Here is a 26642-nt window from a genome sequence, read left to right as displayed (position 1 = left end):
TACACTGATTGAAGTGACAGCTTTCACCTGGATTCACCTGGTCAGTCTATGTCCTGGAACGAGCATGTTTCGTATCATCAGTGTATGTGTGTATACTGTATAACATCAGACCCCCAGGACTCCCCTTATACAGACCCCCCACCACCCCACCCTCGCCCTCTCAGAGTGCAGATCAGGTTACCCTCTCCATCTCAGTCTCTGAAGAGCAGAGAAAGAACAGGGGGGGACCTCAGTCAGCGGAGGGAGGGAGCAAGAAAGAGAGAGCGTGAGTGAGTGAGGCAGAGAGAGAGAGAGAATCTCAGTGCCAACTGCATCCAGCCTGCCTCTTCATCCTCTGCTAGCTAACCCGAGCCACTCCTAGGAACCACTCCTGGTTTGTCATCACTACAGGTGAGCTAACACATTGTGTATGTTCCACTGCTCCTGGCTATTTCCACTGTTCCAAACGAAGAAAGGAGTGATGAGAGAGATGGTGGTTGGATGGTAGACTAGTCTATCTATGTTAATAATTGATGCTAGCCAGATGTCACTCCTACAGTAGGACAGTGTGTTGTGTCTGTTCTGCTGTCTTTCTGTCTGTCCGGTCAGGCGCATGGGGACTGCTGTACAAAGGAATATTGTAGTAGTACGTATGTTATATCTTACTGTAGTTTGTTAATGTGCTTCTGTTTGTAAAACAACACTCATTCAATAAGTATCGTTGTTGCATGTGTATTCATCTCAAAGTATTGGAAGCTGTTGACTGTGGTGTTTTAGACACTTTGGGTTAAATGCTCCATATGTGATTTAGGAGGTGTCATTATTACAGATGAATGTGTTTTTATAATGACTAGTGTGTTCTCTGTGAACAGAGCTCTACAGTGCTGTACCGGTATTAAGGTGTGTTGTGCAGCTCACTTGTTTCCCAATTACACTGGAAGATGACTCAGTGTGTGTGTTTTCCTGAGGGTGTGTGTGTGTTCCCTGGTGAGCCATGAGACAGGAATAGGGCCGGGCCGGATCCCACCTGGAGGTGCTGAGTTGGGGATGTCACAGCTCATTTGAGTGTGTGTGTGCGTGTGTGCGTGCGTGCGTGTGTGTGTGTGTGAGTGAGTGAGAGCCCTCTCGGTCTAGCCAGGACAGCTTGGGCTGCACAATGGGTCAGTCTCATAGTCAGCGCCCTCAGTGAGCTAGCGATCGGAGCGTCACCCACCAGCATTCTCTTCATGCTGACACAGCACCAGGAAGAGAAGAGAACGTGTAGGTGGAGTCTTCAATGGAAACTTTGCACAATGAGCCTGCTAATGGAGCTGCAGAGAGTGCACTGTTGCTGGAGGAGAGAGAGAGGGAGTGAGGGAAGAATGAAAGTGAAGGGAACACAAAGAAAGAGCAGAAGTCAGGGAAGTTTCTACTCACCCGGTCTAAGGACAGGTATGTGGGGAAGAATTTGCCAAAATATCATATATAGGTGTGTGTGTGTGTGTGTGTGTGTGTGTGTGTGTGTGTGTGTGTGTGTGTGTGTGTGTGTGTGTGTGTGTGTGTGTGTGTGTGTGTGTGTGTGTGTGTGTGTGTGTGTGTGTGTGTGTGTGTGTGTGTGATTGGCCTGTAGACAACCCGGTGAAGGTGGTGAGTGGACAGGCAGGGAGGAAGGCAGGAGGGCTCATGAGATCATTAGCCGCTGTACCAGGTCTGTTATCAGACTCATAACTCACGCACACAGCGTTTAGCATATTTCCTCTTGACGTACTAGGCTCTCTGTTAATTAAGCTCTGAGATAAGAACAGTACAATGGGATTTAGACGCTGATGATAAGGTGAATGCATAAGATGTGTGGCACTATTACACCCATAAATGGGTTGAGGTTATCTGTTTTGTTGAAGTTGGTTGGACTTGGTGTTTGCTCTTTTCACAGGTGATTGGCCCACAGATGACACCAGGTAAATATTTTTATTTAATGTAACCTTTATTTAACTAGGCAAGCCAGTTAAGAACAAATTCTTATTTACAATGACGGCCTAGGACAGTGGGTTAACTGCCTTGTTCAGGGGCAGAACAACATATTTTAACCTTTCGGTTACTGGCCCCACGCTCTAACCACTAGGCTACATGCCGCCTCAATTCTACAGCTTCCTCTATGACCATTGACCCCTGTTAAATAAAGGTTACATTAAATAAAACATATTTAAGAGTGCCTGTTAAATGACCTACTGTAAATGTGAACTATTAATGTAAAAATGGAAACGAGAAGGAAATGAAAGCGTTTAGGAGGTAATGGGACATAATAAGTGGACACTCCCTGGTATAGTGAGGGTTTGTGTTTCCCTACAGCTATGCAGCAAAGTTATTATTACACTGAACTGACTGACTGAACACTTTGAATGTGTGTGTATACTGGCTGTGTGTGTGTGTGCATGTGCGTGTGTCAGGGTGGTTGTGGGGTATCAGGCAGTCAATCTCTGTTGTTGTGTATGACTTGAGTGTCTCTTGAAATCCCAGGAAATGTTACGAACTTTAGAACCCTCTTTAAACCTAAAATACACTACATTCTCAGGAACAAAAGAGATCCTACTTAAGTACTTACAGTATCTTCAGAAAGTATGAGTTGTTCCACATTTTGTTGTGTTACAGCCTGAATTCAAAATTGATAAAATGTATGTTTTTTCACAACCATCTACACATAATAACCCATAATAACAAAGTGAAAACATGTTTTTAGACATTTGAGCAAATTTATTGGAAATTTAATTACTAACTATCTAATTTACATAAGTATTCATAATCCTGAGTAAATACTTTGAAGAAGCATCTTTGGCAGTGATTACAGCTGTGAGTCTTTCTGGGAAGTCTCTAAGAGCTTTCCACACCTGGATTGTGCAACATTTACCCATTGTTCTTTTCTAAATTCTTCAAGCTCTGTCACATCGGTTATTGATCATTACTAAACAACCATTTTCAGGTCTTGCTATAGATTTTCAAGTAGATTTAAGTCAAACCTGTAACTCGGCCACTCAAGAATATTCAATGTCTTCTTGGTAAGTAACTCCAGTGTAGATTTGGCCTTGTTTTATGTTATTGTCCTGCTGAAAGGTAAATTCATCTCCCAGTGTCTGGTGGAAAGCAGACTGGTGGAAAGCAGCCTGGGCTTAGCTCCATTCCGTTTATTTTCTATCCTGAAAAACTTTCCAGTCCTTAATAATGATTACAAGCATACCCATAACATGATGCAGCCACCACTATGCTTGAAAATATGGAGAGTTGTACCCAGTAATGTGGTGTGTTGGATTTGCCCAAACACGTTGTATTCAGTACAGAAAGTGAATTGCTTTGCCACATTTTTTGCAGTTTTACTTTAGTGCCTTGTTGCAAACAGGATGCATGTTTTGGAATATTTTTCTTCTGTACAGGCTTCCTTTTTTCACTCTCTCAATTAGGTGAGCATTGTGAAGTAACTACAATGTTGTTGATCGATCCTCAGTTTTCTCACAGCCATTAAACTCTGTAACTGTTTTAAAGTCACCATTGGCCTCATGGTGAAATCCCTGAGCAGTTTCCTTCCTCTCCGGCAACTGACACCTGTGTCTTTGTAGTGACTGGGTGTATTGATACACCATCCAAAGTGTAATTAATACTTCAATACTTCACCATGCTCAGAGGGATATTTTTTTATACCCATCTACCAATAGGTGCCCTTCTTTGCGAGGCATTGGAAAACCTCTCTGGTCATTGTTGTTGAATCTGTGTTTGAAATTCACTGCTCGACTGAGGAACCTTACAGATAATTGTATGTGTGGGGTACAGAGATGAGGTAGTCATTCAAAAAATAATGTAAAAACTATTATTGCACACAGAGTGAGTCAATGCAGAGTCCAAAACTCCTGAACTTATTTAGGCCTGCCATAACAAAGGGGTTGAATACTTATTGACTCAGCTTTTCATTTTTCATTCATTTGTAAACATTTTGAAAAATATCATTCCCCTTTGACATTATTGTGTGTAGGCAGTGACAACAAATCTCAAGTTAATCCATTTTAAATTCAGGCTGCAACACAACAAAATGTGGAAAAAGTTGAGCGGTGTGAATAATTTCTGAAGGCACTCATTGGCACTGAGGGTACAAAACATTAGGAACACCTGCTCTTTCCTTGACATAGACTGACCAGGTGAAAGCTATGATCCCTTATTGATGTGACTTTTTAAGACCACTTTAGTCAGACTAGATGAAGGGGAGGAGACATGTTAACGAAGGGTTTTTAAGCCTTGGAACAGTTGAGACATGGATTGTGTATGCGTCCCATTCAGAGGGTGAAGGGGCAAGACAAAATATTTAAGTGCCTTTGAACAGGGTATGGTAGTAGATGCCAGGCGCACCAGTTTGAGTGTGTCAAGAACTTCAACATTGCTGGGGTTTTTCATGCTCAATGGTCCACCACCCAAAGGACATCCAGCTAACTTGACACAACTGTGGGAAGCATTGGAGTCAACATGTACCAGCATCCCTGTGGAATGATTTTGACACCTTGTAGAGTCCAGGCCCCAACGAATTGAGGCTGTTTTGATGCCAATGGGGGGTGCAACTGAATATTAGGAAGGAGTTCCTAATGTTTTGTACACTAAGTATATATATATTGTGTGTGTGTGTGTGTACTGTGTAAAGCCACTGAGTCATGAGCTGATGAATTTCACACCTGCCTGCTGCGCCTCCATAGCAACCGTCACCCCAGCCACAAACATGAGCAGTTATTTCTGCAATCACAGCTTCTATTTCACTCATGTGTCTGAGACTCTTTGCTCGTCTGTGTGCTTGCGTGCATTCATTCGTGCATGCATGTCAGTAATAGTGGCGATTTTAGCATCTTGGTGGGGGGGGGAAAAATAAAAAAAATATGCATGCCAGCAAAGCCACTACCCAACACAACACTTAACAATACATTAATTGCACTATAACAAAGACAAACAGTGCCCAAAAATGGTTAGGGCCTACAAGCTGTCCCAACAGCAGAGTCCCAACAGCAGTGCCAACACCTTACCACTGCCTACAGTACACCTGGCTATCAGCGGACCCTTGTCTGGCAGCGAAACAGTTAATTCAGCCTCATTTACTGACTTTTTTAAAAACATAGCTGATCTGGCTTACTTGTTAAAACAAGTGTGGTTTCTACTGAGATGTACAAACTAGAGGTCGACCGATTATGATTTTTCAACACCGATACTGATACCAATTATTGGAGGACCAAAAAAAACGATACCGATTAATCGGACAATTGTTTAAAATGTATTTGTAATAATGACAATTACAACAATACTGAATGTGCACTTATTTTAACTTAATATAATACATCAATAAAATAATGAAACATGTTCAATTTGGTTTAAATAATGCAAAAAATAATGCAAAAACAAAGTGTTGGAGAAGAAAGTAAAAGTGCAATATGTGCCATGTAAGAAAGCTAACGTTTAAGTTCCTTGCTCAGAACATGAGAACATATGAAAGCTGGTGGTTCCTTTTAACATGAGTCTTCAATATTCCCAGGTAAGAAGTTTTAGGTTGTAGTTATTATAGGACTATTTCTCTATACGATTTGTATTTCATATACCTTTGACTATTGGATGTTCTTATAGGCACTCTCGTATTGCCAGTGTAACAGTATAGCTTCCATCCCTCTCCTCGCCGCTACCTGGGCTCGAACCAGGAACACATCGACAACAGCCACCCTCGAAGCAGCGTTACCCATGCAGAGCAAGGGGAACAACTATTCCAAGTCTCAGAGCGAGTGACGTTTGAAACGCTATTAGCGCGCACCCCGCTAACTAGCTAGCCAGTTCACATCGGTTACACCAGCCTAATCTCGGGAGTTGATAGGCTTGAAGTCATAAACAGCGCAATGCTTGAAGCGTTGCGAAGAGCTGCTGGCAAAACGCACGACAGTGCTGTTTGAATGAATGCTTACGAGCCTGCTGGTGCCTACCATCGCTCAGTCAGACTGCTCTATCAAATCAGACTTAATTATAACATAATAACACCCAGAAATATGAGCCTTAGGTCATTAATATGGTCGAATCCGGAAACTATCATCTCAAACAAAACGTTTATTCTTTCAGTGAAATACGGAACCGTTCCGTATTTTATCTAACGGGTGGCATCCATAAGTCTAAATATTCCTGTTACATTGCACAACCTTCAATGTTATGTCATAATTACGTAAAATTCTGTCAAATTAGTTTGCAACGAGCCAGGCGGCCCAAACTGTTGCATATACCCTGACTGCGTGCAATGAACGCAAGAGAAGTGACACAATTTCACCTGGTTAATATTGCCTGCTAACCTGGATATCTTTTAGCTAAATATGCAGGTTTAAAAATATACACTTCTGTGTATTGATTTTAAGAAAGGCATTGATGTTTATGGTTAGTTACAGGTTGGAGCAACGACAGTCCTTTTTCGCGAATGCGCACTGCATCGATTATATGCAACGCAGGACACACTAGATAAACTAGTAATATCATCAACCATGTGTAGTTATAACTAGTGATTATGATTGATTGATTGTTTTTTATAAGATACGTTTAATGCTAGCTAGCAACTTACCTTGGCTTCTTACTGCATTCGCGTAACAGGCGGGCTCCTTGTGAGGCAGGGGGTTAGAGCGTTGGACTAGTTAACCGTAAGGTTGCAAGATTGAATCCCTGAGCTGACAAGGTAAAAATCTGTTGTTCTGCCCCTGAACAAGGCAGTTAACCCACCGTTCCTAGGCCGTCATTGAAAATAAGAATGTGTTCTTAACTGACTTGCCTAGTTAAATAAAGGTGAAAAAAAGTATTTTTTTAAATGGCAAAATCTGCGTCCAAATTTACCGATTTCCAATTGTTTTGAAAACTTGAAATCATCCCTAATTAATCAGCCATTCCGATTAATCGGTCGACCTCTAGTACAAACTATGGCATAAGGGAACGACAAGCACATAAGAGGCAATCTGTCATTTCGATTAAGACAATAATGAGCGAGCTAGGACGGACGTTGTCAATATAACTATTTGTTCAGCACTTTTGAAATGTACAGCGACAGAATTCAGAACATGGGCCGTTCTTACAGTATTTTCCCTGTACACCAAGTCAGAAGCGTAGGATAAATAACAGGGCCATATAAGCAGACAATGAAAGCTCTTGCAATATTCAATGATTACATTTCTCTAAAACAGGCTATAGGCTACATGTGCACCACCAAGTCAGAACAGTAGGCAAAAGGGGGGAAAAAGGACCAAATTATTAGCGTGAAGCACATGGGCTACTAACAGTTTACCATATAACGTACACTTAGATATGTATTCTGTAGCTAAGAAAGTAATACTAACTGGCATATTACATAATTTATGCAGCAGCATAGAATACATTTTTGGACTCACCTTGTTCATGCTGTGCTCACTTCCTCCCAAACCACTCATTATTGAATTTGCAATTTCCAACTTGTGTAATGTTTGTATACAATGGCCGATGAGCACCGATACGTTTTATCTATAATTTCTCTTCATTATTTATCTTCATATGGCAAGGATTGAAAAAGATTTGCCAGTAGATTGTCGACTTAATTCATGATGATGACTGATTGTCTAGCTTGCTAGCTAAGATTTTGAAAGTATCAAATCAAATCAAATGTTATTTGTCACATACACATAGCTAGCAGATGTTAATGCGAGTGTAGCGAAATGCTTGTGCTTCTAGTTCCGACAATGCAGTAATAGCCAACGAGTAATCTAACCTAACAATTCCACAACTACTACCTTATACACACAAGTGTAAAGGGATAAAGAATATGTACATAAAGATATATGAATGAGTGATGGTACAGAACGGCATAGGCAAGATGCAGTAGATGGTATAGAGTACAGTATATACATATGAGATGAGTAATGTAGGGTATATAAACATAAAGTGGCATAGTTTAAAGTGGCTAGTGATACATGTATTACATAAAGATGGCAAGATGCAGTCGATGTTATAGAGTACAGTATATACATATACATATGAGATGAGTAATGTAGGGTATGTAAACATTATATTAAGTGGCATTGTTTAAAGTGGCTAGTGATACATTTTTACATAAATTTCCATAAATTCCCATTATTAAAGTGTCTGGAGTTGAGTCAGTATGTTGGCAGCGGCCACTAAATGTTAGTGGTGGCTGTTTAACAGTCTGATGGCCTTGAGATAGAAGCTGTTTTTCAGTCTCTCGGTCCCTGCTTTGATGCACCTGTACTGCTGCTGCACCTTCTTCACAACGCTGTCTGTGTGGGTGGACCAATTCAGTTTGTCCGTGATGTGTACACCGAGGAACTTAAAACGTACTACCCTCTCCACTACTGTCCCGTCGATGTGGATTGGGGGGTGCTCCCTCTGCTGTTTCCTGAAGTCCACAATCATGTCCTTTGTTTTGTTGACGTTGAGTGTGAGGTTATTTTCCTGACACCACACTCCGAGGGCCCTCACCTCCTCCCTGTAGGCCGTCTCGTCGTTGTTGGTAATCAAGCCTACCACTGTAGTGTCGTCCGCAAACTTGATGATTGAGTTGGAGGCGTGCATGGCCACGCAGTCGTGGGTGAACAGGGAGTACAGGAGAGGGCTCAGAACGCACCCTTGTGGGGCCCCAGTGTTGAGGATCAGCAGGGTGGAGATGTTGTTACCTACCCTCACCACCTGGGGGCGGCCCGTCAGGAAGTCCAGTACCCAGTTGCACAGGGCGGGGTCGAGACCCAGGGTCTCGAGCTTAATGACGAGTTTGGAGGGTACGATGGTGTTAAATGCTGAGCTGTAGTCGATGACCAGCATTCTCACATAGGTATTCCTCTTGTCCAGATGGGTTAGGGCAGTGTGCAGTGTGGTTGCGATTGCGTCGTCTGTGGACCTATTGGGTCGGTAAGCAAATTGGAGTGGGTCTAGGGTGTCAGGTAGGGTGGAGGTGATATGGTCCTTGACTAGTCTCTCAAAGCACTTCATGATGACGGAAGTGAGTGCTACGGGGCGGTAGTCGTTTAGCTCAGTTACCTTAGCTTTCTTGGGAACAGGAACAATGGTGGCCCTCTTGAAGCATGTGGGAACAGCAGACTGGGATAAGGATTGATTGAATATGCCAGCCAGCTGGTCTGCACATGCTCTGAGGACGCAGCTGGGAATGCCGTCTGGGCCTGCAGCCTTGCGAGGGTTAACACGTTTAAATGTTTTACTCACCTCGGCTGCAGTGAAGGAGAGCCCGCAGGTTTTGGTAGCGAGCCGTGTCAGTGGTACTGTATTGTCCTCAAAGCGAGCAAAAAAGTTATTTAGTCTGTCTGGGAGCAAGACATCCTGGTCCGCGACGGGGCTGGTTTTCTTTTTGTAATCCGTGATTGACTGTAGACCCTGCCACATACCTCTTGTGTCTGAGCTGTTGAATTGCGACTCTACTCTGTCTCTATACTGACACTTAGCTTGTTTGATTGCCTTGCGGAGGGAATAACTACACTGTTTGTATTCGGTCATGTTTCCGGTCACCTTGCCCTGGTTAAAAGCAGTGGCTCGCGCTTTTAGTTTTGCGCGAATCCTGCCAACAATCCACGGTTTCTGGTTTGGGAATGTTTTAATCTTTGCTGTGGGTGTCATGTCGCTGATGCAGTTTCTAATGAACTCGCTCACCGAATCAGCGTATTCGTCAATGTTGTTGTTGGACGCAATGCGGAACATATCCCAATCCACGTGATCAAAGCAATCTTGAAGCGTGGAATCAGATTGGTCGGACCAGCGTTGAACAGACCTGAGCGCGGGAACTTCTTGTTTTAGTTTCTGTTTGTAGGCTGGAAGCAACAAAATGGAGTCGTGGTCAGCTTTTCCGAAAGGAGGGCGGGGGACGGCCTTATATGCGTCGCGGAAGTTAGAATAACAATGATCCAGGGTTTTACCAGCCCTGGTAGCACAATCGATATGCTGATAGAATTTAGGGAGTTTTGTTTTCAGATTAGCCTTGTTAAAATCCCCAGCTATAATGAATGCAGCCTCAGGGTGTGTGGTTTCCAGTTTACATAGAGTCAGATAAAGTTCGTTCAGGGCCATCGCTTGGGGGGGAATATATACGGCTGTGATTATAATCGAAGAGAATTCCCTTGGTAGATAATGCGGTCGACATTTGATTGTGAGGAATTCTAAGTCAGGTGAACAGAATGACTTGAGTTCCTGTATGTTGTTATGATCACACCACGTCTCGTTAATCATAAGGCATACCCCCCCCCCCCCGCCCCTCTTCTTACCAGAACGATGTTTGTTTCTGTCGGCACGATGCGTGAAGAAACCAGCTGGCTGCACCGACTCCGTTAGCGTCTCTCGAGTGAGCCATGTTTCCGTGAAGCAAAGAACTTTACAGTCTCTGATGTCTCTCTGGAATGCTACCCTTGCTCGGATTTCATCAACCTAGAGACTGGACATTGGCGAGTAGTATGCTAGGGAGTGGAGCGCGATGTGCCTGTCTCCGGAGCCTGACCAGAAGACCGCTTCGTTTGCCTCTTTTACGGCGTAGTTGTTTAGGGTCGCCGGCTGGGATCAGATCCATTGTACTGGGTGAAAGGCAAAACACAGGATCCGCTTCGGGAGAGTCATATTCCTGGTCGTAATGATAGTGAGTTGACGTTGCTCTTATATTCAGTAGTTCCTCCCGACTGTATGTAAGGAAACCTAAGATTACCTGGGGTACCAATGTAAGAAATAACACGTAAAAAAACTAAATACTGCATAGTTTCCTAGGAATGCGAAGCGAGGCGGCCATCTCTGTCGGCGCCGGAAGTAATATGATGTTGACATGATCAGTCCAATCAAAGCTACTGTACATATAACATGATTTGACATCATTTTATCTGTGGCCAATGACCTTGAGCCTTCTTGAATGGGAATTTTTATGTATCTCTATGTCAGCACCCAAAGGGCTAGAATCTTTGCGGTGACTTTGTTTCCCCATGAGTGACAGAACACTGAGCCAATCACGGTGCAACGTTCCGTATTTTCTGCTGGCTTGCCCCACCACCACAGAAAGCACTGAGCTGGGCTGAAACACCTGCATTTTGTAGATGGCTTACTTAATAAGGATCCGCTCTTTTTTTTTCAATACATTTTTCGCTTAAAATGACATACCCAAATCTAACTGCCTGTAGCTCAGGGCCGGAAGCAAGGATATGCATATTCTTGATACCATTTGAAAGGAAACACTTTGTGGAAGTTTTTGGAAATGTGAAATTAACGTAGGAGAATATAACACTTTCGATCTGGTCAAATATATTGCAAAGAAACAATCTGCCATTTTTGTAGTATTTTTTAGTACCATCATCTTTGAAATGCAAGAGGAATGCCATAATGTATTATTCCAGCCCAGGTGCAATTTGGATGGCCACTAGATGGCAGCAGTGTGCGTGCAACGTTTTAGACTGATCCAATGAACAATTGCATTTCTGTTCAGCATTTTGTATCAAGACTGCCCAAATGTGCCTAATTGGTTTATTAATAACTTTTAAAGTTCATAACTGTGCACTCTCCTCAAACAATAGCATGGTATTATTTCACTGTAATAGCTACTGTAAATTGGACAGTGCAGTTAGATTAACAAGAATTTAAGCTTTCTGACAGTATTAGATATGTCTATGTCCTGGGAAATGTTCTATGTCCTGGGAACCTCATGCTAATCGCATTAGCCTACATTAGCTCAACCGTCCCATGGGTGAGACACCAATCTGTAGACATCCTTAAGAGGTTTTAAGAAAACAAAAAAGAGACCATGTTTGTAAAAACAAGAGACCATGTCTTTTTACATTGTTTGCAAACTGATATGTGACACATATTAATGTAAAAATAATCTGCAAAACAAGCCCCCCCCCCCCAAAATGTTTAAAATAATCATATTTGTGTGGCTCAAATGTGTGGCTCAAAACAGACCCTAATTCAGATCCTACCCATGCTAGATTACGGAGACAATTTATAGATCGGCAGGTAAGGGTGATCTCATGTGGCTAGATGTTCTTTACCATTCGGCCATCAGATTTGCCACCAATGCTCCTTATAGGACACATCACTGCACTCTATACTCCTCTGTAAACTGGTCATCTCTGTATACCTGTCGCAAGACCCACTGGTTGATGCTTATTTATAAAACCCTCTTAGGCCTCACTCCCCCCTATCTAAAATATCTACTGCAGCCCTCGTCATCCACATACAACACCCATTCTGCCAGTCACATTCTGTTAAAGGTCCCCAAAGCAAACACATCCCTGGGCCGCTCCTCTTTTCAGTTCGCTGCAGCTAGCGACTGGAACGAGCTGCAACAAACACTCAAACTGGACAGTTTTATTCAAAGACTCAATCATGGACACTTACTGACAGTTGTCACTGCTTTGTGTGATGTATTGTTGTCTCTACCTTCTTGCCCTTTGTGCTGTTGTATGTGCCTAATAATGTTTGTACCATGTTATGTTGCTACCATGTTGTGTTGCTACCATGTTGTCATGTTGTGTTACTACCATGCTGTGTTGTCATGTGTTGCTGCTTTGCTATGTTGTTGTCTTAGGTCTCTCTTTATGTAGTGTTGTGTTGTCTCTCTTGTTGTGATGTGTGTTTTGTCCTATATTTATATTGATTTTATTTTTTATTTTTAATCCCAGGCCCCTGTCCCCGCAGGAGGTCTTTTGCCTTTTGGTTGGCCGTCATTGTAAATAAGAATTTGTTCTTAACTGACTTGCCTAATTAAATAAAGGTTAAATAATTTTAAAAAATGCTCAAAACAGGCTCTGCACACCTGCCCTAAATGACGAGTCGCCACTGGTCAGTAACATGAGACGTGTGTGAGTGTTTTCCATAAGCGCCGGGTATCTGCTAAACAGCTAATAAAAGACTCATTGTCAGTCGGGTACTTTTTTCTCGTCATAAATAAACGAATCAGAAAAATCTGTATAACCTTCTCCAGCCAAAATGAACAACATGCATCTTTTAGCAATCTATTGATAGGACATGCACCTGTCAATCACAAAGCGAGCGTTGACAGGGAAAGGCTGCTGGTTTGTCAGTCTGCTTTCTGTCCCGGCCCTTGGTGCCTGTTATTTTTGTGCGCTGTGGTTGGCTGCAGTCAAATTTATTTTCACAGAGGAGGGAGAGCATGATGCTACTTCATCGTCTCCTGTGAGTGAATTTATTGAATCTACTTAATTATTATTTTGTGGCACATTCAGTTAGACTAATTTATTTTGCGTGTTTCATATGGCTGTTCGCTATAGCCAGCCATGGAGTCGAGGTGCTGTAACGCTCGTCGTCTTCTTCGGACGAGGAATATGAAAGATCGGACCAAACTGCAGCGTGGTACGTGTCCATGTTAAATTTATTACAACTGAACACTGAATACAAAATAACAAAAGTGAAACAACGAAAATCGAAACAGTCCTATCATGTGACACAACACAAAACAGGAAACAACTACCCACAAAAACAGGTGGGAACAGGCTACCTAAGTATGGTTCTCAATCAGAGACAACGATTGACAGCTGCCTCTGATTGGAAACAATACCAGGCCAAACACAGAAATACAAAACATAGAACAAAACATAGAATGCCCACCCCAACTCACGCCCCGACCAAACCAAATAGAGACATAAAAAAGGAACTAAGGTCAGAACGTGACAGGTGCATAGGCTATTTACTGTGCTTTGACATCCGAACAGCAAGTGTTGACACATTTATAGAACTAGTCAAAAATGTCGAACTGACTAAATAAATGAAATCTCCTCTATCCTTTTTCTATTCATAAATCATACAACTTAGTTATATGTCCATGGTATCGCATCCGGACAATTAAACCAAATATATTTGTATTTATTCGAACCCCATGTCTACAATTGCTATTAACCAGAATAGTAGCTCGTCAGTGTAGCCTAGTGATGGGTTGTGCGCAAACGAACGGCTCTTTTTGAACGGATATTTAGGTGAACGGAACCGAATCGCATCCGTGAGAGAGACATTCATTTGGCTCCCTAATTTGTATACTGGTAGGCTACTACTGCTTTTTGGTGATTCTCTGCAGATACATTCTGAAAACATTACAACTTTTATAAAAATGTTCCTGCATTTCTCTATCGGAATCCATGTTTACTTGACAGAACACAACCTTTTTTCTTAGGTTTTTGCCAGAATAAACTACATTGAAAGAGTAGACTAGATTTAGTTTTTGCCACAATAAATGAAATTGAAATAGTAAACTAGATTCGTTTTTCTGACTAGATTAGTAATCTACTGCCTTACCTAAAGTCCCACCTACAGTGATTGATTGACAGGTCTGAAACCCTACCAACTCTGTGACTCACAAACATCCTGCCCTCTCCCCTGACAATCCCACCCTCAGTGATTGATTGACAGGCCAAACTGTTAAAGGAATAGTTCACCCAAATGACAAAATATGAACGGTGTGGTTCGAGCCCTGAATGCTGATTGGCAGACAGCAGTGGTATATCAGACGGTATACCACAGGTATGACAAAGCATTTGTTTTTACTGCTCTAATTACGTTGGTAACCAGTTTACAATACTGTAGCAATAAGGCATCTCGGGGTGTTGTGTTATATTGCCAATATCCCACTGCTAAGGGCTGTATCCAGGCACTCCGCATTGCGTCGTGCTTAAGAAAAATCCTCAGCCGTGGTATATTGGCCATATACCACACCCCCTTAGGCTTTATTTCTTAATAACACATTGGTTTCCTTACCATAAGTGTCCACAGCAGCAGAGCCAATAAAATACATCATTTGAAGAGCAAACATCATTGTGGAAATTCATATCTTGTAGCAAAACTGTACATGTGACTTTAATCTCGATAGAGGACAGGTTTAATGTTTAATAAAAGTTGTCTCACTTAGAAAATAGCCTATACCTAAACGATATCCAAAACAACCAATACCACACTGAATGAATACATTTCCAGTCATTTTAATTGTAAAGTAATGTCTTTCTGCTCAATACCACAACTCCTTTTACCAATCTGGGCCACCAAAATATAGTTCATTCTTCAACAACAAAATCCCAGGGGGATTTCTGTGGCCCCAATCAAGCCTGTTTTACTGCAATATCCTTCTCTTTAAGTCTCTCGTGCCAATTAAGATGTTCTGTTCAAATTCAACCATGCACAGCCAGACAGCTGCACTTTATATCACAGATTCTATCACTACCCCCCTCCTCCCTAGCCCAGACCTTGCCTATAAGAACTGAAAGGGTACAGATCTTTTCCCCTCCCAGAATCCAGTGAAGCGGTACTGTGTTGGGCCGAGATGGGATCTTGGTGCCATCCCCAGATTTAGTGCTAAGAACAACAGATGTCTTTGTTTTCAGGGCTCCAGTGTCAGTTCGTGCCTTGGTTTGGTTTCACTGTGCATCTGGTAGAGTTAGGAAGGCACACCTGAATGCAGCCCCGTCGGTCTGTTTCTGTGTGTTTGTGTGGGCCCATGTGCGTGGATGTCGGTCTGTTTCTGTGTGTTTGTGTGGGCCCATGTGCGTGGTTGTCGGTCTGTTTCTGTGTGTTTGTGTGGGCCCATGTGCGTGGATGTCGGTCTGTTTCTGTGTGTTTGTGTGGGCCCATGTGCGTGGTTGTCGGTCTGTTTCTGTGTGTTTGTGTGGGCCCATGTGCGTGGTTGTCAGTCTGTTTCTGTGTGTTTGTGTGGGCCCATGTGCGTGGTTGTCAGTCTGTTTCTGTGTGTTTGTGTGGGCCCATGTGCGTGGTTGTTGGTCTGTGTCGGTCTGTGTGTGTCAGTGCAACTTTGTCTGCATGCCTCAACAACTCTCCTATTGTTGGCAGAGCCCGAGCACCACACCTGGTTTACATAACTATCTACAGTACGTTCCAATGGAAGATCCCGTGACCTCCCACTCAGCCATTACAACATACAGGCAGCCGTTTCTTCCCCTCCCATTTCATAATAAATGAAAGATGATCATGGACCTAGAAGAACCTCATGGCATGAGTGCTTGCAGTTGTTTCTGATCTTCAATTGTATCTTTAACTTGTGACACTTTGTCCTTTGTGTGTATTCTGTATTTTTTCTGTAATGTTTTATGGACACGCTGCTCTTTCCCTGTTTTGCCTTTTTGCCAGTTCACCCTCACAAAATAGGTTTTTAACCTCAATGGGGTATTACCTGGTTAAATAAAGGTTAAATTAAAACAATAAAAAAACTAGATTGACATGACACATCTAGAATCTAGTTATTCACATTCTGCAGTTAGTTAGCCTTGATTCTTCATCGGTCTCCAGTAGATGGACTATCTGACTTGTGGACGTCTGGTGACCTCTCTGACGCCGCCTCTTAACCCCTCAATACACAACAGCACTTGGGTCATGACCTTGGGTCAGGGCCATTGGGAGCCGTGAGTGAGGTGATGAGGTTAGGATTCTCACTCTGTCTTTTCTCTCACTCTTTACATCTCTATCTCTCTTTACATCTCTATCTCTCTTTCTCTCTTGGCATTGCTATGCACTGATCTTAGGCAAGTTGTAATTGAAACATTATAATGGTTAAGGGCATGACTGGTGTGTAGTTAATCTGATTTCAGATCGGTGCTTAAGGCCCCTGGTGCTCTCTAAGGTCAGTACTAGGCTGGTGTGAGGTGACAGAGGAGATTGACCCGTGTGATCTGGGACCTCCCTCTCTCACACTTTCTGGGCCCTGGAGGATTACACTGTATTGACTGACGGTTCTGGGGACACGCAGGCCTGTTGGGCTCAATCCTCTACTCCTCTACCGATGCCAAGCATCTCATTATGGGGCTCAGGAAAATAAACTGGGAGGCCTCTCTCTATAGGGTCTCTCTCCCCTCCCTCTCCAGGCCTCTCTCTCCAGGCTCTCTCTCTCTCCCCCTCTTTCTCCAGGCTCTCTCTCTGTCTCCCTCCCTCTCCAGGCCTCTCTGTCTCCCTCCCTCTCCAGGCCTCTCTCTCCAGGCTCTCTCTCTGTCTCCCTCCCTCTCCAGGCCTCTCTCTCTGTCTCCCTCTTTCTCCAGGCTCTCTCTCTGTCTCCCTCCCTTTCCAGGCCTCTCTCTCTCTCTCTCCCTCCCTCTCAAGGCCTCTCTCTCCAGGCTCTCTCTCTGTCTCCCTCCCTCTCCAGGCCTCTCTCTCTCTCTCCCCCTCCCTCTCCAGGCCTCTCTCTCCAGGCTCTCTCTCTGTCTCCCTCCCTCTCCAGGCCTCTCTCTCCAGGCTCTCTCTCTGTCTCCCTCCCTCTCCAGGCCTCTCTCTCTGTCTCCCTCTTTCTCCAGGCTCTCTCTCTGTCTCCCTCCCTTTCCAGGCCTCTCTCTCTCTCTCTCCCTCCCTCTCAAGGCCTCTCTCTCCAGGCTCTCTCTCTGTCTCCCTCCCTCTCCAGGCCTCTCTCTCTCTCTCCCCCTCCCTCTCCAGGCCTCTCTCTCCAGGCTCTCTCTCTGTCTCCCTCCCTCTCCAGGCTCTCTCTCTGTCTCCCTCCCTCTCCAGGCTCTCTCTCTGTCTCCCTCCCTCTCCAGGCTCTCTCTCTGTCTCCCTCCCTCTCCAGGCTCTCTCTCTGTCTCCCTCCCTCTCCAGGCTCTCTCTCTGTCTCCCTCCCTCTCCAGGCTCTCTCTCTGTCTCCCTCCCTCTCCAGGCTCTCTCTCTGTCTCCCTCCCTCTCCAGGCCTCTCTCTCTGTCTCCCTCCCTCTCCAGGCCTCTCTCTCTCTCTCCTTCCCTCTCCAGGCCTCTCTCTGTCTGCCTCCCTCTCCATGCCTCTCTCCCCCTCCCTCCCTCTCCCTCTCTCCCCATCCCTCCCCCTTTCTCCCCTTCTTTCTCCTGACACGCACAGAGTTCACACACAGAGATGCAGATCACAGAATGACAGGGTTACAGGTTGATGCTGAAAACGTTGTTGGCCTTCGTGTGTTATGAGTATTTCGCCAGCTCTTGTTGCATGTTTGTTCATTTCATTCACTTAGACGACAAGGATTTTGTATCACTAAGGTCAACTTGACATACAGCACAACATGATACAATACCCCTGTGGAGCGAATGTTTAGGGTTAAAGGGAGAGTTGGCCTAATGCTCATAACTGTAAACTCTCACTTCCTACCAAATATATGGACCCATCAACTATCCCTTTAATGAAAGAGACAGGAGAGCAAAGAGAAAGTGGAGTTAATTGCTGGGATCACTCAGCTCTTTCAGACTGTTTGTATAAAAGGCTGAGGACTGTCTGATATCCTTAGACGCCGTCTATCTCTTCACTCTCTGTGGCATGAAGAGAAATCTGGGCCGGAGCAGTAAGCCCTTAAGCCTTCTTAGACAGTCAACTCTCATTAATTAGAGAAGGAGAAAGAAATCACACCAACCGGACCGGACAGTGTGAATGGATGGGATGGCAGTAACTCCCTCAGACAATGACTGGACTGGGATTACCCCGGTCTCTCCCCCTGGTGGCCACTCACTGATGAGTGGATGCATATTTATTTTGTGTTTTTATTTAACCTTTATTTAACTGCTGTCTGTGGTAGCCCGGGCCCTTACGGAGAGGAATAGGGACATCCCGTATCTTCTGCTGTGGAACTTCTGCCTTATCTTTACTGTGTGTGTGTGTGTGTGTGTGTGTGTGTGTGTGTGTGTGTGTGTGTGTGTGTGTGTGTGTGTGTGTGTGTGTGTTTTCCCTGGTACTCCTGAGGTGAGCCATGAGACAGGAATAGGGCAGGGCCTATTGTGCTGTTGACTTTTGGAGCTTCATACAGAGAGAGTGATTCATGGATTGTCATTATTGCAAACATGCCATTTTTGAACGTACAGTGTGTTTACACAGCATGTTTGCAGAATGTAAATGTACATTGAAAGAGGTGGTTTGAAACAGGAAGGTAAGCAGAGAGTGTATGTTTGAGAGAGAGAGAGAGAACTTTTAATATGGATGTGTAGCGTTTTCAGTGGAAATAGTTCTGTAGTTATATCTATTATGTATCCTCTGTGACGTAGATATTTCCAAGTAGGGAAGTTCAGCAATTAGATAACCTCAGCTGTTTACAGAATAACATGTGTTCCTCCTTTGTATGCCAGGGCTTCTAGTCAACTATTCCTTCCTGCTGCCTGACCCTGCATCTTTCTCTGATTTCCTGAATGCACTGTGTGGTATGCAGGAAGAGTTATCATTAACAGAGCCTGGACAAGATCTTTTTAACTCTGTCACACTCTTAGCAGTATTCAGTTCATCTCCCCTTCTCACCCATTCTTTCGTTGATTTATATCTCATTCACTGGTCTTTTCTCTCTTCTTTTCTCTCTGGACAGACCCAGGAAGCTCTTGAAGACTCGGAGGGACTCGGGAACCCAGAGGGATTAGGATTAGAGGTGAAGGACGGGGATTTGGGTGCCAGTGACTCCCAGAACTGGAGCGAGGACAGGGGGAGAACCAGGGACGGTGGGGTTGACATTACGTCATCGGAGGAGTACTTTGACTCGCGGTCGTGGCACAGTGACACGCTGTCAGACCTGAGCCCGGACAGCAGCGAGGACTCTCTGTCTGCCATACTGGGGGTGGAGGACGTACGCACGAGATGGAAGAACAGCAGGTACCACACCGCTGGGGACTGTAGAGCCAGACGCACAGCCGAGAGGAGCCAGCACAGCCACAGTACAGAGAACGCAGGGACTGACGTACACGGACCCAGCAAAGAGAAACACAACCAGACCAGCATAGAGACAGCACAGAGTCAGCCTTGCAACACAGAGAAGAAGCAACACAATCACAGGACAGAAACACAGCACAGCACAGAGTTGCACAATCAGCTCAGCACAGAGATACATAAGACAGGAGTAACAACCCAGCACACCCAAGGGAAAGTCAGCACAGAGATTTGTATCACTGAAATCACAGGTCATCAGAATGCACTAACGTTAGTGCTTCACACAGAGTCACACAAACCGAATAGCTCAGACAGACACAAAATCGACATCGCACATAGCACAGAAACATTTGCACAGAGAAACAGCACAGAGGAAACGAGTAGAGAGACACGAACGCCAAGCAGCACCGAGAAACAGAGCACAGGGTTCGAAAACACAGCTAGTACAGAGAAACAGAGCACAGGGTTTGAAAACACAGCTAGCACAGATAAACAGAGCACAGGGTTTGAAAACACAGCTAGTACAGAGAAACAGAGCACAGGGTTTGAAAACACAGCTAGCACAGAGAAACAGAGCACAGGGTTTGAAAACACAGCTAGCACAGAGAAACAGAGCACAAGCACTAAATGCACAGGGATATGTAAACAACATAGCATAGATATACAAAGTATAGATCTGCTGTCCACTCTACACAGTGTAGAGAAAGAGAATTCACAAATACACAACAGTCACCTAGAGCAGGTAAGCCTTGCCAGCCAGAATACATCTAGAGCCTATGGAGAGGAGACAGCCAATCAACACAGTTCAGAGACACACTGCATAGACACACACAACACAACAGACACACAGTGTTCGGACATATCTGGCACACACGTGACACTTTGCAGAGATACACCCAACACACTCAAAGCAGAGACACACTGTAGGCTCACGCACAACAATCACAGTTCAGACATACACTTATCTGACACACAAAGTGAACTTATCCCGGAGCATCCCACAACAGAAACACACACCACAGAGACAATCTGTACGGACACACAACCCACAGAGACAATCTGTACGGACACACATCCCACAGAGACAATCTGTAGGGACACACAACCCACAGAGACAATCTGTAGGGACACACAACCCACAGAGACATTCTGTACGGACACACAACCCACAGAGACATTCTGTACGGACACACAACCCACAGAGACAATCTGTAGGGACACACAACCCACAGAGACAATCTGTAGGGACACACAACCCACAGAGACAATCTGTAGGGACACACAACCCACAGAGACAATCTGTAGGGACACACAACCCACAGAGACAATCTGTAGGGACACACAACCCACAGAGACAGAGAGGAGTAGCACACCCAACACAGAGACAGAGAGGAGTAACACACCCAACACAGAGACAGAGAGGAGTAGCACACCCAACACAGAGACAGAGAGGAGTAGCACACCCAACACAGAGACAGAGAGGAGTAGCACACCCAACACAGAGACAGAGAGGAGTAGCACACCCAACACAGAGACAGAGAGGAGTAGCACACCCAACACAGAGACAGAGAGGAGTAGCACACCCAACACAGAGACAGAGAGGAGTAGCACACCCAACACAGAGACAGAGAGGAGTAGCACACCCAACACAGAGACAGAGAGGAGTAGCACACCCAACACAGAGACAGAGAGGAGTAGCACACCCAACACAGAGACAAACAGCCCAGTCCCACACACTTTAGAAACCACAGGGACCGTCCATTCAGCCAGTCCATGTGTGGGTATCCTCAACGGACCTGTCACAAAAACCCAGCCTCAGGCCTGCCTCGGTGCTACAAAGCTCCACATTGAGGCATGCGTATCGGGTGTCCGCTGCCAGGAAGAGCACGAGGTGTGTGTCACCACCAGGAACTCAGCAGAGCCGACTGAACCGTCAGATACGGTGAACGGGATCTGTCCAATTATATCGTCCGTGGAGGCTGGACTTCCTTTAGAGGCGGGACTTACTGTAGACGTGGGACTTCCTGAAGAGGTGGGACTTCCTTGCTTGCTAGACGCCCGTGTGCCTATACCTGTTCCCGACCCGTATCTCTCACCGTCACTAGACAGGAAGGGGATCAACCAGTCAGAATCCCAGTTAGCCTCACCTGTCCTACCTACTGGGCTAGAGAGTGGAGGAATTACAGAGACACAACAACCACAAGCACAGCGCTCCAGTTCACGACCCCAGGAAAAGGAAGCCGTTCAAACCCAGGGCCTAATCCCTGAGCTCCAGGACCAGGGGGGCTCTAGCACAGAGACACCCAGGGACAGTGAGCACTCGCCTGGGGAGGATAAGTGGGCTGAGGCCTGGCTGAGGGAAGGCTCCACCTCTGTAGAGCTCAAGCCTGGCTTTGCTCATCCCCAGTCTGACACTGAGGGGGGCATTGAGGAATGCCTACCCCCCCACCCCTACTCCCTCCCCCACATAGACAGGCCGCTTTGCTCTGACAGCTTAGGGTCAGAAGATTCAGAACATTCCCAGCTGAAGACCTCAGACAGAGAGTATAGGACAGGATCAACCCATTCCCTGGCTGTGGAGAGAGAGGAGGAGGAGGAGAAAGAGGAGGAGGAAGATAGTCATGTTTACAGTCAGCAGGATAAGGCAGTAGAAAGCACGTCCTGTCCTTATTCAACACAGTCAAACACTGTTACAGCAGAACTCTCTGACAATACAGACACTGTTACAGCAGCAGAACTCTCTGACAATACAGACACTGTTACAGCAGCAGAACTCTCTGACCATACAGACACGGTTACAGCAGAACTCTCTGACCATACAGGCACTGTTACAGCAGCAGAACTCTCTGACCATACAGACACTGTTACAGCAGAGCTCTCTGACCATACAGACACTGTTACAGCAGAACTCTCTGACAATACAGACACTGTTACAGCAGAACTCTCTGACCATACAGACACTGTTACAGCAGAACTCTCTGACAATACAGACACTGTTACAGCAGAACTCTCTGACCATACAGACACTGTTACAGCAGAACTCTCTGACAATACAGACACTGTTACAGCAGAACTCTCTGACAATACAGACACTGTTACAGCAGAACTCTCTGACCATACAGACACTGTTACAGCAGAACTCTCTGACCATACAGACACTGTTACAGCAGAACTCTCTGACAATACAGACACTGTTACAGCAGCAGAAGTCTCTGACCATACAGACACTGTTACAGCAGAACTCTCTGACAATACAGACACTGTTACAGCAGCAGAGCTCTCTGACCATACAGGCACTGTTACAGCAGCAGAACTCTCTGACCATACAGACACTGTTACAGCAGCAGAACTCTCTGACCATACAGACACTGTTACAGCAGCAGAAGTCTCTGACCATACAGACACTGTTATAGCAGAACTCTCTGACCATACAGACACTGTTACAGCAGAAGTCTCTGACCATACAGACACTGTTACAGCAGAACTCTCTGACCATACAGACACTGTTATAGCAGAACTCTCTGACCATTCAGACACTGTTACAGCAGAACTCTCTGACCATACAGACACGGTTACAGCAGAACTCGCTGAGCATAGAGACACGGTTACAGCAGAACTCTCTGACCATACAGACACTGTTACAGCAGAACTCTCTGACCATACAGACACTGTTACAGCAGAACTCTCTGACCATACAGACACTGTTACAGCAGAACTCTCTGACTCTGACCATATTGGGCTGCCAAGCACAGAGGAGACAGAGGATGCTATAGTTCCCGTCAGCCCTACAGGAGTCTTCATAGAGATCACCAGTGATCTGCGTGTTGACCTCAGCTCACAGGGTGTGTCTAGTGACACAGGCCAGGGGTCAACCCAACCTACAGAGACTGAATCTCTTCAGGGAGACAGCACAGAACCCTCTGCCTTAGATCAGGAAGCCACGCCGCTGAGGAGGATAAAGATTACCGTGGGAACAGACTCTACTGTGTGTAACAACGAGGTCCAGAGCCAGCTGAAGGAGCTAGAGATCCATCATAGCATCTCTGGGCCGGAACCCTCTCCCTGCACCGTGCCACCCTCCATCCTGTCTCTGTCCTGCCTCTCTGACTCCAACAACAACACCAAGGCCAGCGAAGGGTCGGTGTCGGGGTCTCCCAGTACAAGGGGTAAGGGGCCAGAGCAGTGGTCCTCCAAGGTAGAGGTAGCCCCCCAGAGCAGCTCAGAGGAGGGTGGGGATAAAACCCCTGATGAGTCCCCTTCCCTGACCGAGCCCTCCACGTTTACCTCTGACCTCCTGGGGGAGACCACAGAGACACCAGACAGCACCCTAGAATGCCCCCCTGAGGACTCTGAGGAGTTCCTGTCCTACCTGGCCTACAAGCACTACTGGAGCAGTGAGGACTCAGCCGTGTCCGGGTTGGGGGACGAGTGTCACTTCAGCTTGGCTGAGGTGGAGGAACTAGAGAGGCTACAGGGAGAGGGCCTTGGAGACGTCCTTTATCAGAACCATACTGCAACTACAGGCTGTAGGAGAGATATCTCTAACCATACAGACACTATAGGCTGTAGGAGAGATATCTCTAACCAGACAGACACTATAGGCTGTAGGAGAGATATCTCTAACCATACAGACACTATAGGCTGTGGGGAGGTTGTAGAGGGGGTAGTTCATTCTAATTGTGCTGCTAACAGTCCTTCAGACCTCTCTGAACCCTTAGCTTCCTACCTGGAGACCAGAGGACTGCTATTGGACAGCGCGGAGAAAGAGGAGGTGCAGAAGTCCAGCCCCCACCAATCCCCTAACCCTCCCTCAGAGGGAGACAGACAGGACTGTAGCAAATCACCTGGGGCTTTAGGATTAGAAGACAGTCTGTTTGCTGAGGAGTCCAGCTCGTGCAGCTCCTACCTCCAGACCAGCTCTCACCCTGCCCTCCTGCAGCAAGATCGTGGGGTGAGGATTGTGAGGTACCCCTACTCCGACGTCAGTCTCAACCTGCTCTCCCTCAGTAGCCTCGAGCCCATCCTAGAGGCAGACTCCGACCGCTCCCTGGACAACCCTAGTATTGTGGAGGATGTGACTGGAGTAGAGGAGGAGGAGGAGGAGGAGGAGGAAGAAGAGGAGGAGGAGGAGCGAAGACAGAGTGTTAGGATGAGGCCCACTGAGAAAGACAGGGACAGTGTTGTCCTGTCTGGTGACATCATCCTGTCCAACTCCAGCTCCGGCCTTAAGAGCCCGTCGTTGTGTCTCCCCGAGGACTCATCCAGTATCGAGTCATCAGAGCACCAACTGGACTCGTTGACCTTTGACCCCGATGACCTCAGGGTTATGACCTTACCAAACGACAGGGACCATGCAAGCAGCGAGAGACGCTCCAGTCCAACCCCCACCTCTGTGTCCTACGACTTTGATACCACCAGCACTAACAGTGAGGAGATGGAAGAGTCCATCCTGCCTGTCTCGGGGGGGAACACCAACCTCCACAAACCCATGAAGAGCAAGTCTAAAGGCAGCCAGGCAGGGAGGTCCAAGAGCTCCAAGTTCTCTGTCTTTGCCAAGATGCCTTCTTTCAGGAAGGGGAAGAGTCTGAAGAATGCCAAGGGGGAGGACTTGCCCCAGGACTCACCAGACCTGGGCCTGAGCAGGGATATGGGGGGAGGACAGGTGGGACAAGGGGGAGACACCTCGGATGATGACAATGTTTTCTTGAAGGGGGACATCCTGAACCAGACGGTTCAGCAGTCCTTCTCCTCCGGTCTGGGTGGTCGCTACGAGACAGAGCAGGAGGATAACGGCTTCTTCCCCTCCACACCGCGCACCCGCCATGTCCGCCTGCTCTTCAGGGATGGGCCTGGGGACACCCCCCTGACCTCCCAGCCCGGAGGTCTCAGACACAACCAGACCGGGGCCCCCGAGGGCCTGCACGGCTACAAGAGGAGCAAGAGCTCTGACAGCCTCAACCTTCGCATGCGCTTCGCCCAGGCCCACAAGTCCCTGTCCAGCCTGTTTGAGTCTCGCTCCATGGACAAGGAGAACGAGGAGGAGCAGGTGAATATTGAGACTGGGAGCGAAGGGGAGGTGGGGCGAGCCAAACAGTCCTGGAGGAGGCTAAAGAGAGAGAGGGCCAAGGAGGCGGAGCTGCTGAGGAGGACCCTGTCTGTCCCGGTCGGGGACGGGGACAAGGGAGGGGACGGTGAGGATGGGGGTGTGAGGACGCCCAGACAGATCCATAGTGACTATGCGTCCCGCTCTGCCTTAGTGCTCAGTGTCCCTGGGTCCCCCTCCTCTCTCAGGGCCCTGTGTCTCACCGACCCCCTTACTAAGAGGGGCTTCCAGGACAGTCACAGCTTGGCCGAGGAGAACACCCCACTGGGCTGCAAGTCAGAGGGCCAGAGGAGGAAAGGGAAAGTCCTGCCCAACGGACTGTCAATAAACTTCTCTGACGCCGGACCGCCCTCCTCGGACGACTCTGAAGCCCCACCCACAAACGATTCCAGGCCCCTGTCGCCCATGAGCCCCGCCTCCCTGGCCACCCTAGCCAATCAGCTGTCTTGGTCCAGCTCCAGGTCCCCAGGAGGAGCCTTTGAGAGCACAGCGTCTAGCATGGCAGCAACACCAGACAGCCCAGTGAGACCCATGAGCCCCAAGCCCCACAGCCCCAGACCGGCTGCCCAGCACAGGCCCTTCCGCTACCCCCACTCTGCCTCAGCCCGGGCCTCAGCCCTGTCCCTGGTCCTCATGCCCCAGTCAGCCAGTGTAGAGGGCTTGTCTGACCCACCAGAGAAGCCCAAGACCCTGAAGCCCAGAGCGGGGCCGCTAGGCTCCTCCTCCCTCAGTCCATTGGAGGACAGTGGAGTGGACAGCCAATCACAGATCAGCCTGCTTACACCTATGTCCATCAACCAGTTTGAGGTAAGACACAGCTATATGATAACAAGCTAATAATGCCTCATTGTTATCATTCGTCTGAAGAATTGCATGTGTTAAACAGCCCCAAAAATGTAATCTATTGAACAAAAATAAACAATGTATTCTCAGCTAGCC

General features: G+C 46.5%; 1 protein-coding gene across 4 annotated transcripts in view; it reads left to right on the top strand.

The window, feature by feature from the left end:
- LOC129822923 (rho guanine nucleotide exchange factor 4-like) overlaps positions 1 to 26642 on the top strand; it is a 160414-nt gene that overhangs the window by 63529 nt on the left and 70243 nt on the right. For all 4 annotated transcript variants that reach the window (XM_055881475.1, XM_055881472.1, XM_055881474.1 and 1 more), the window contains one exon: positions 19266 to 26510. In XM_055881475.1, coding sequence (XP_055737450.1) covers positions 19266 to 26510 — 7245 coding nt within the window. The remainder of the gene's footprint in view (positions 1 to 19265; positions 26511 to 26642) is intronic.

This window comes from Salvelinus fontinalis, chromosome 25 (assembly GCF_029448725.1).
Source record: "Salvelinus fontinalis isolate EN_2023a chromosome 25, ASM2944872v1, whole genome shotgun sequence".
Lineage (NCBI taxonomy): Eukaryota > Metazoa > Chordata > Actinopteri > Salmoniformes > Salmonidae > Salvelinus > Salvelinus fontinalis.
This window is presented reverse-complemented; position numbering and strand designations above follow the sequence as displayed.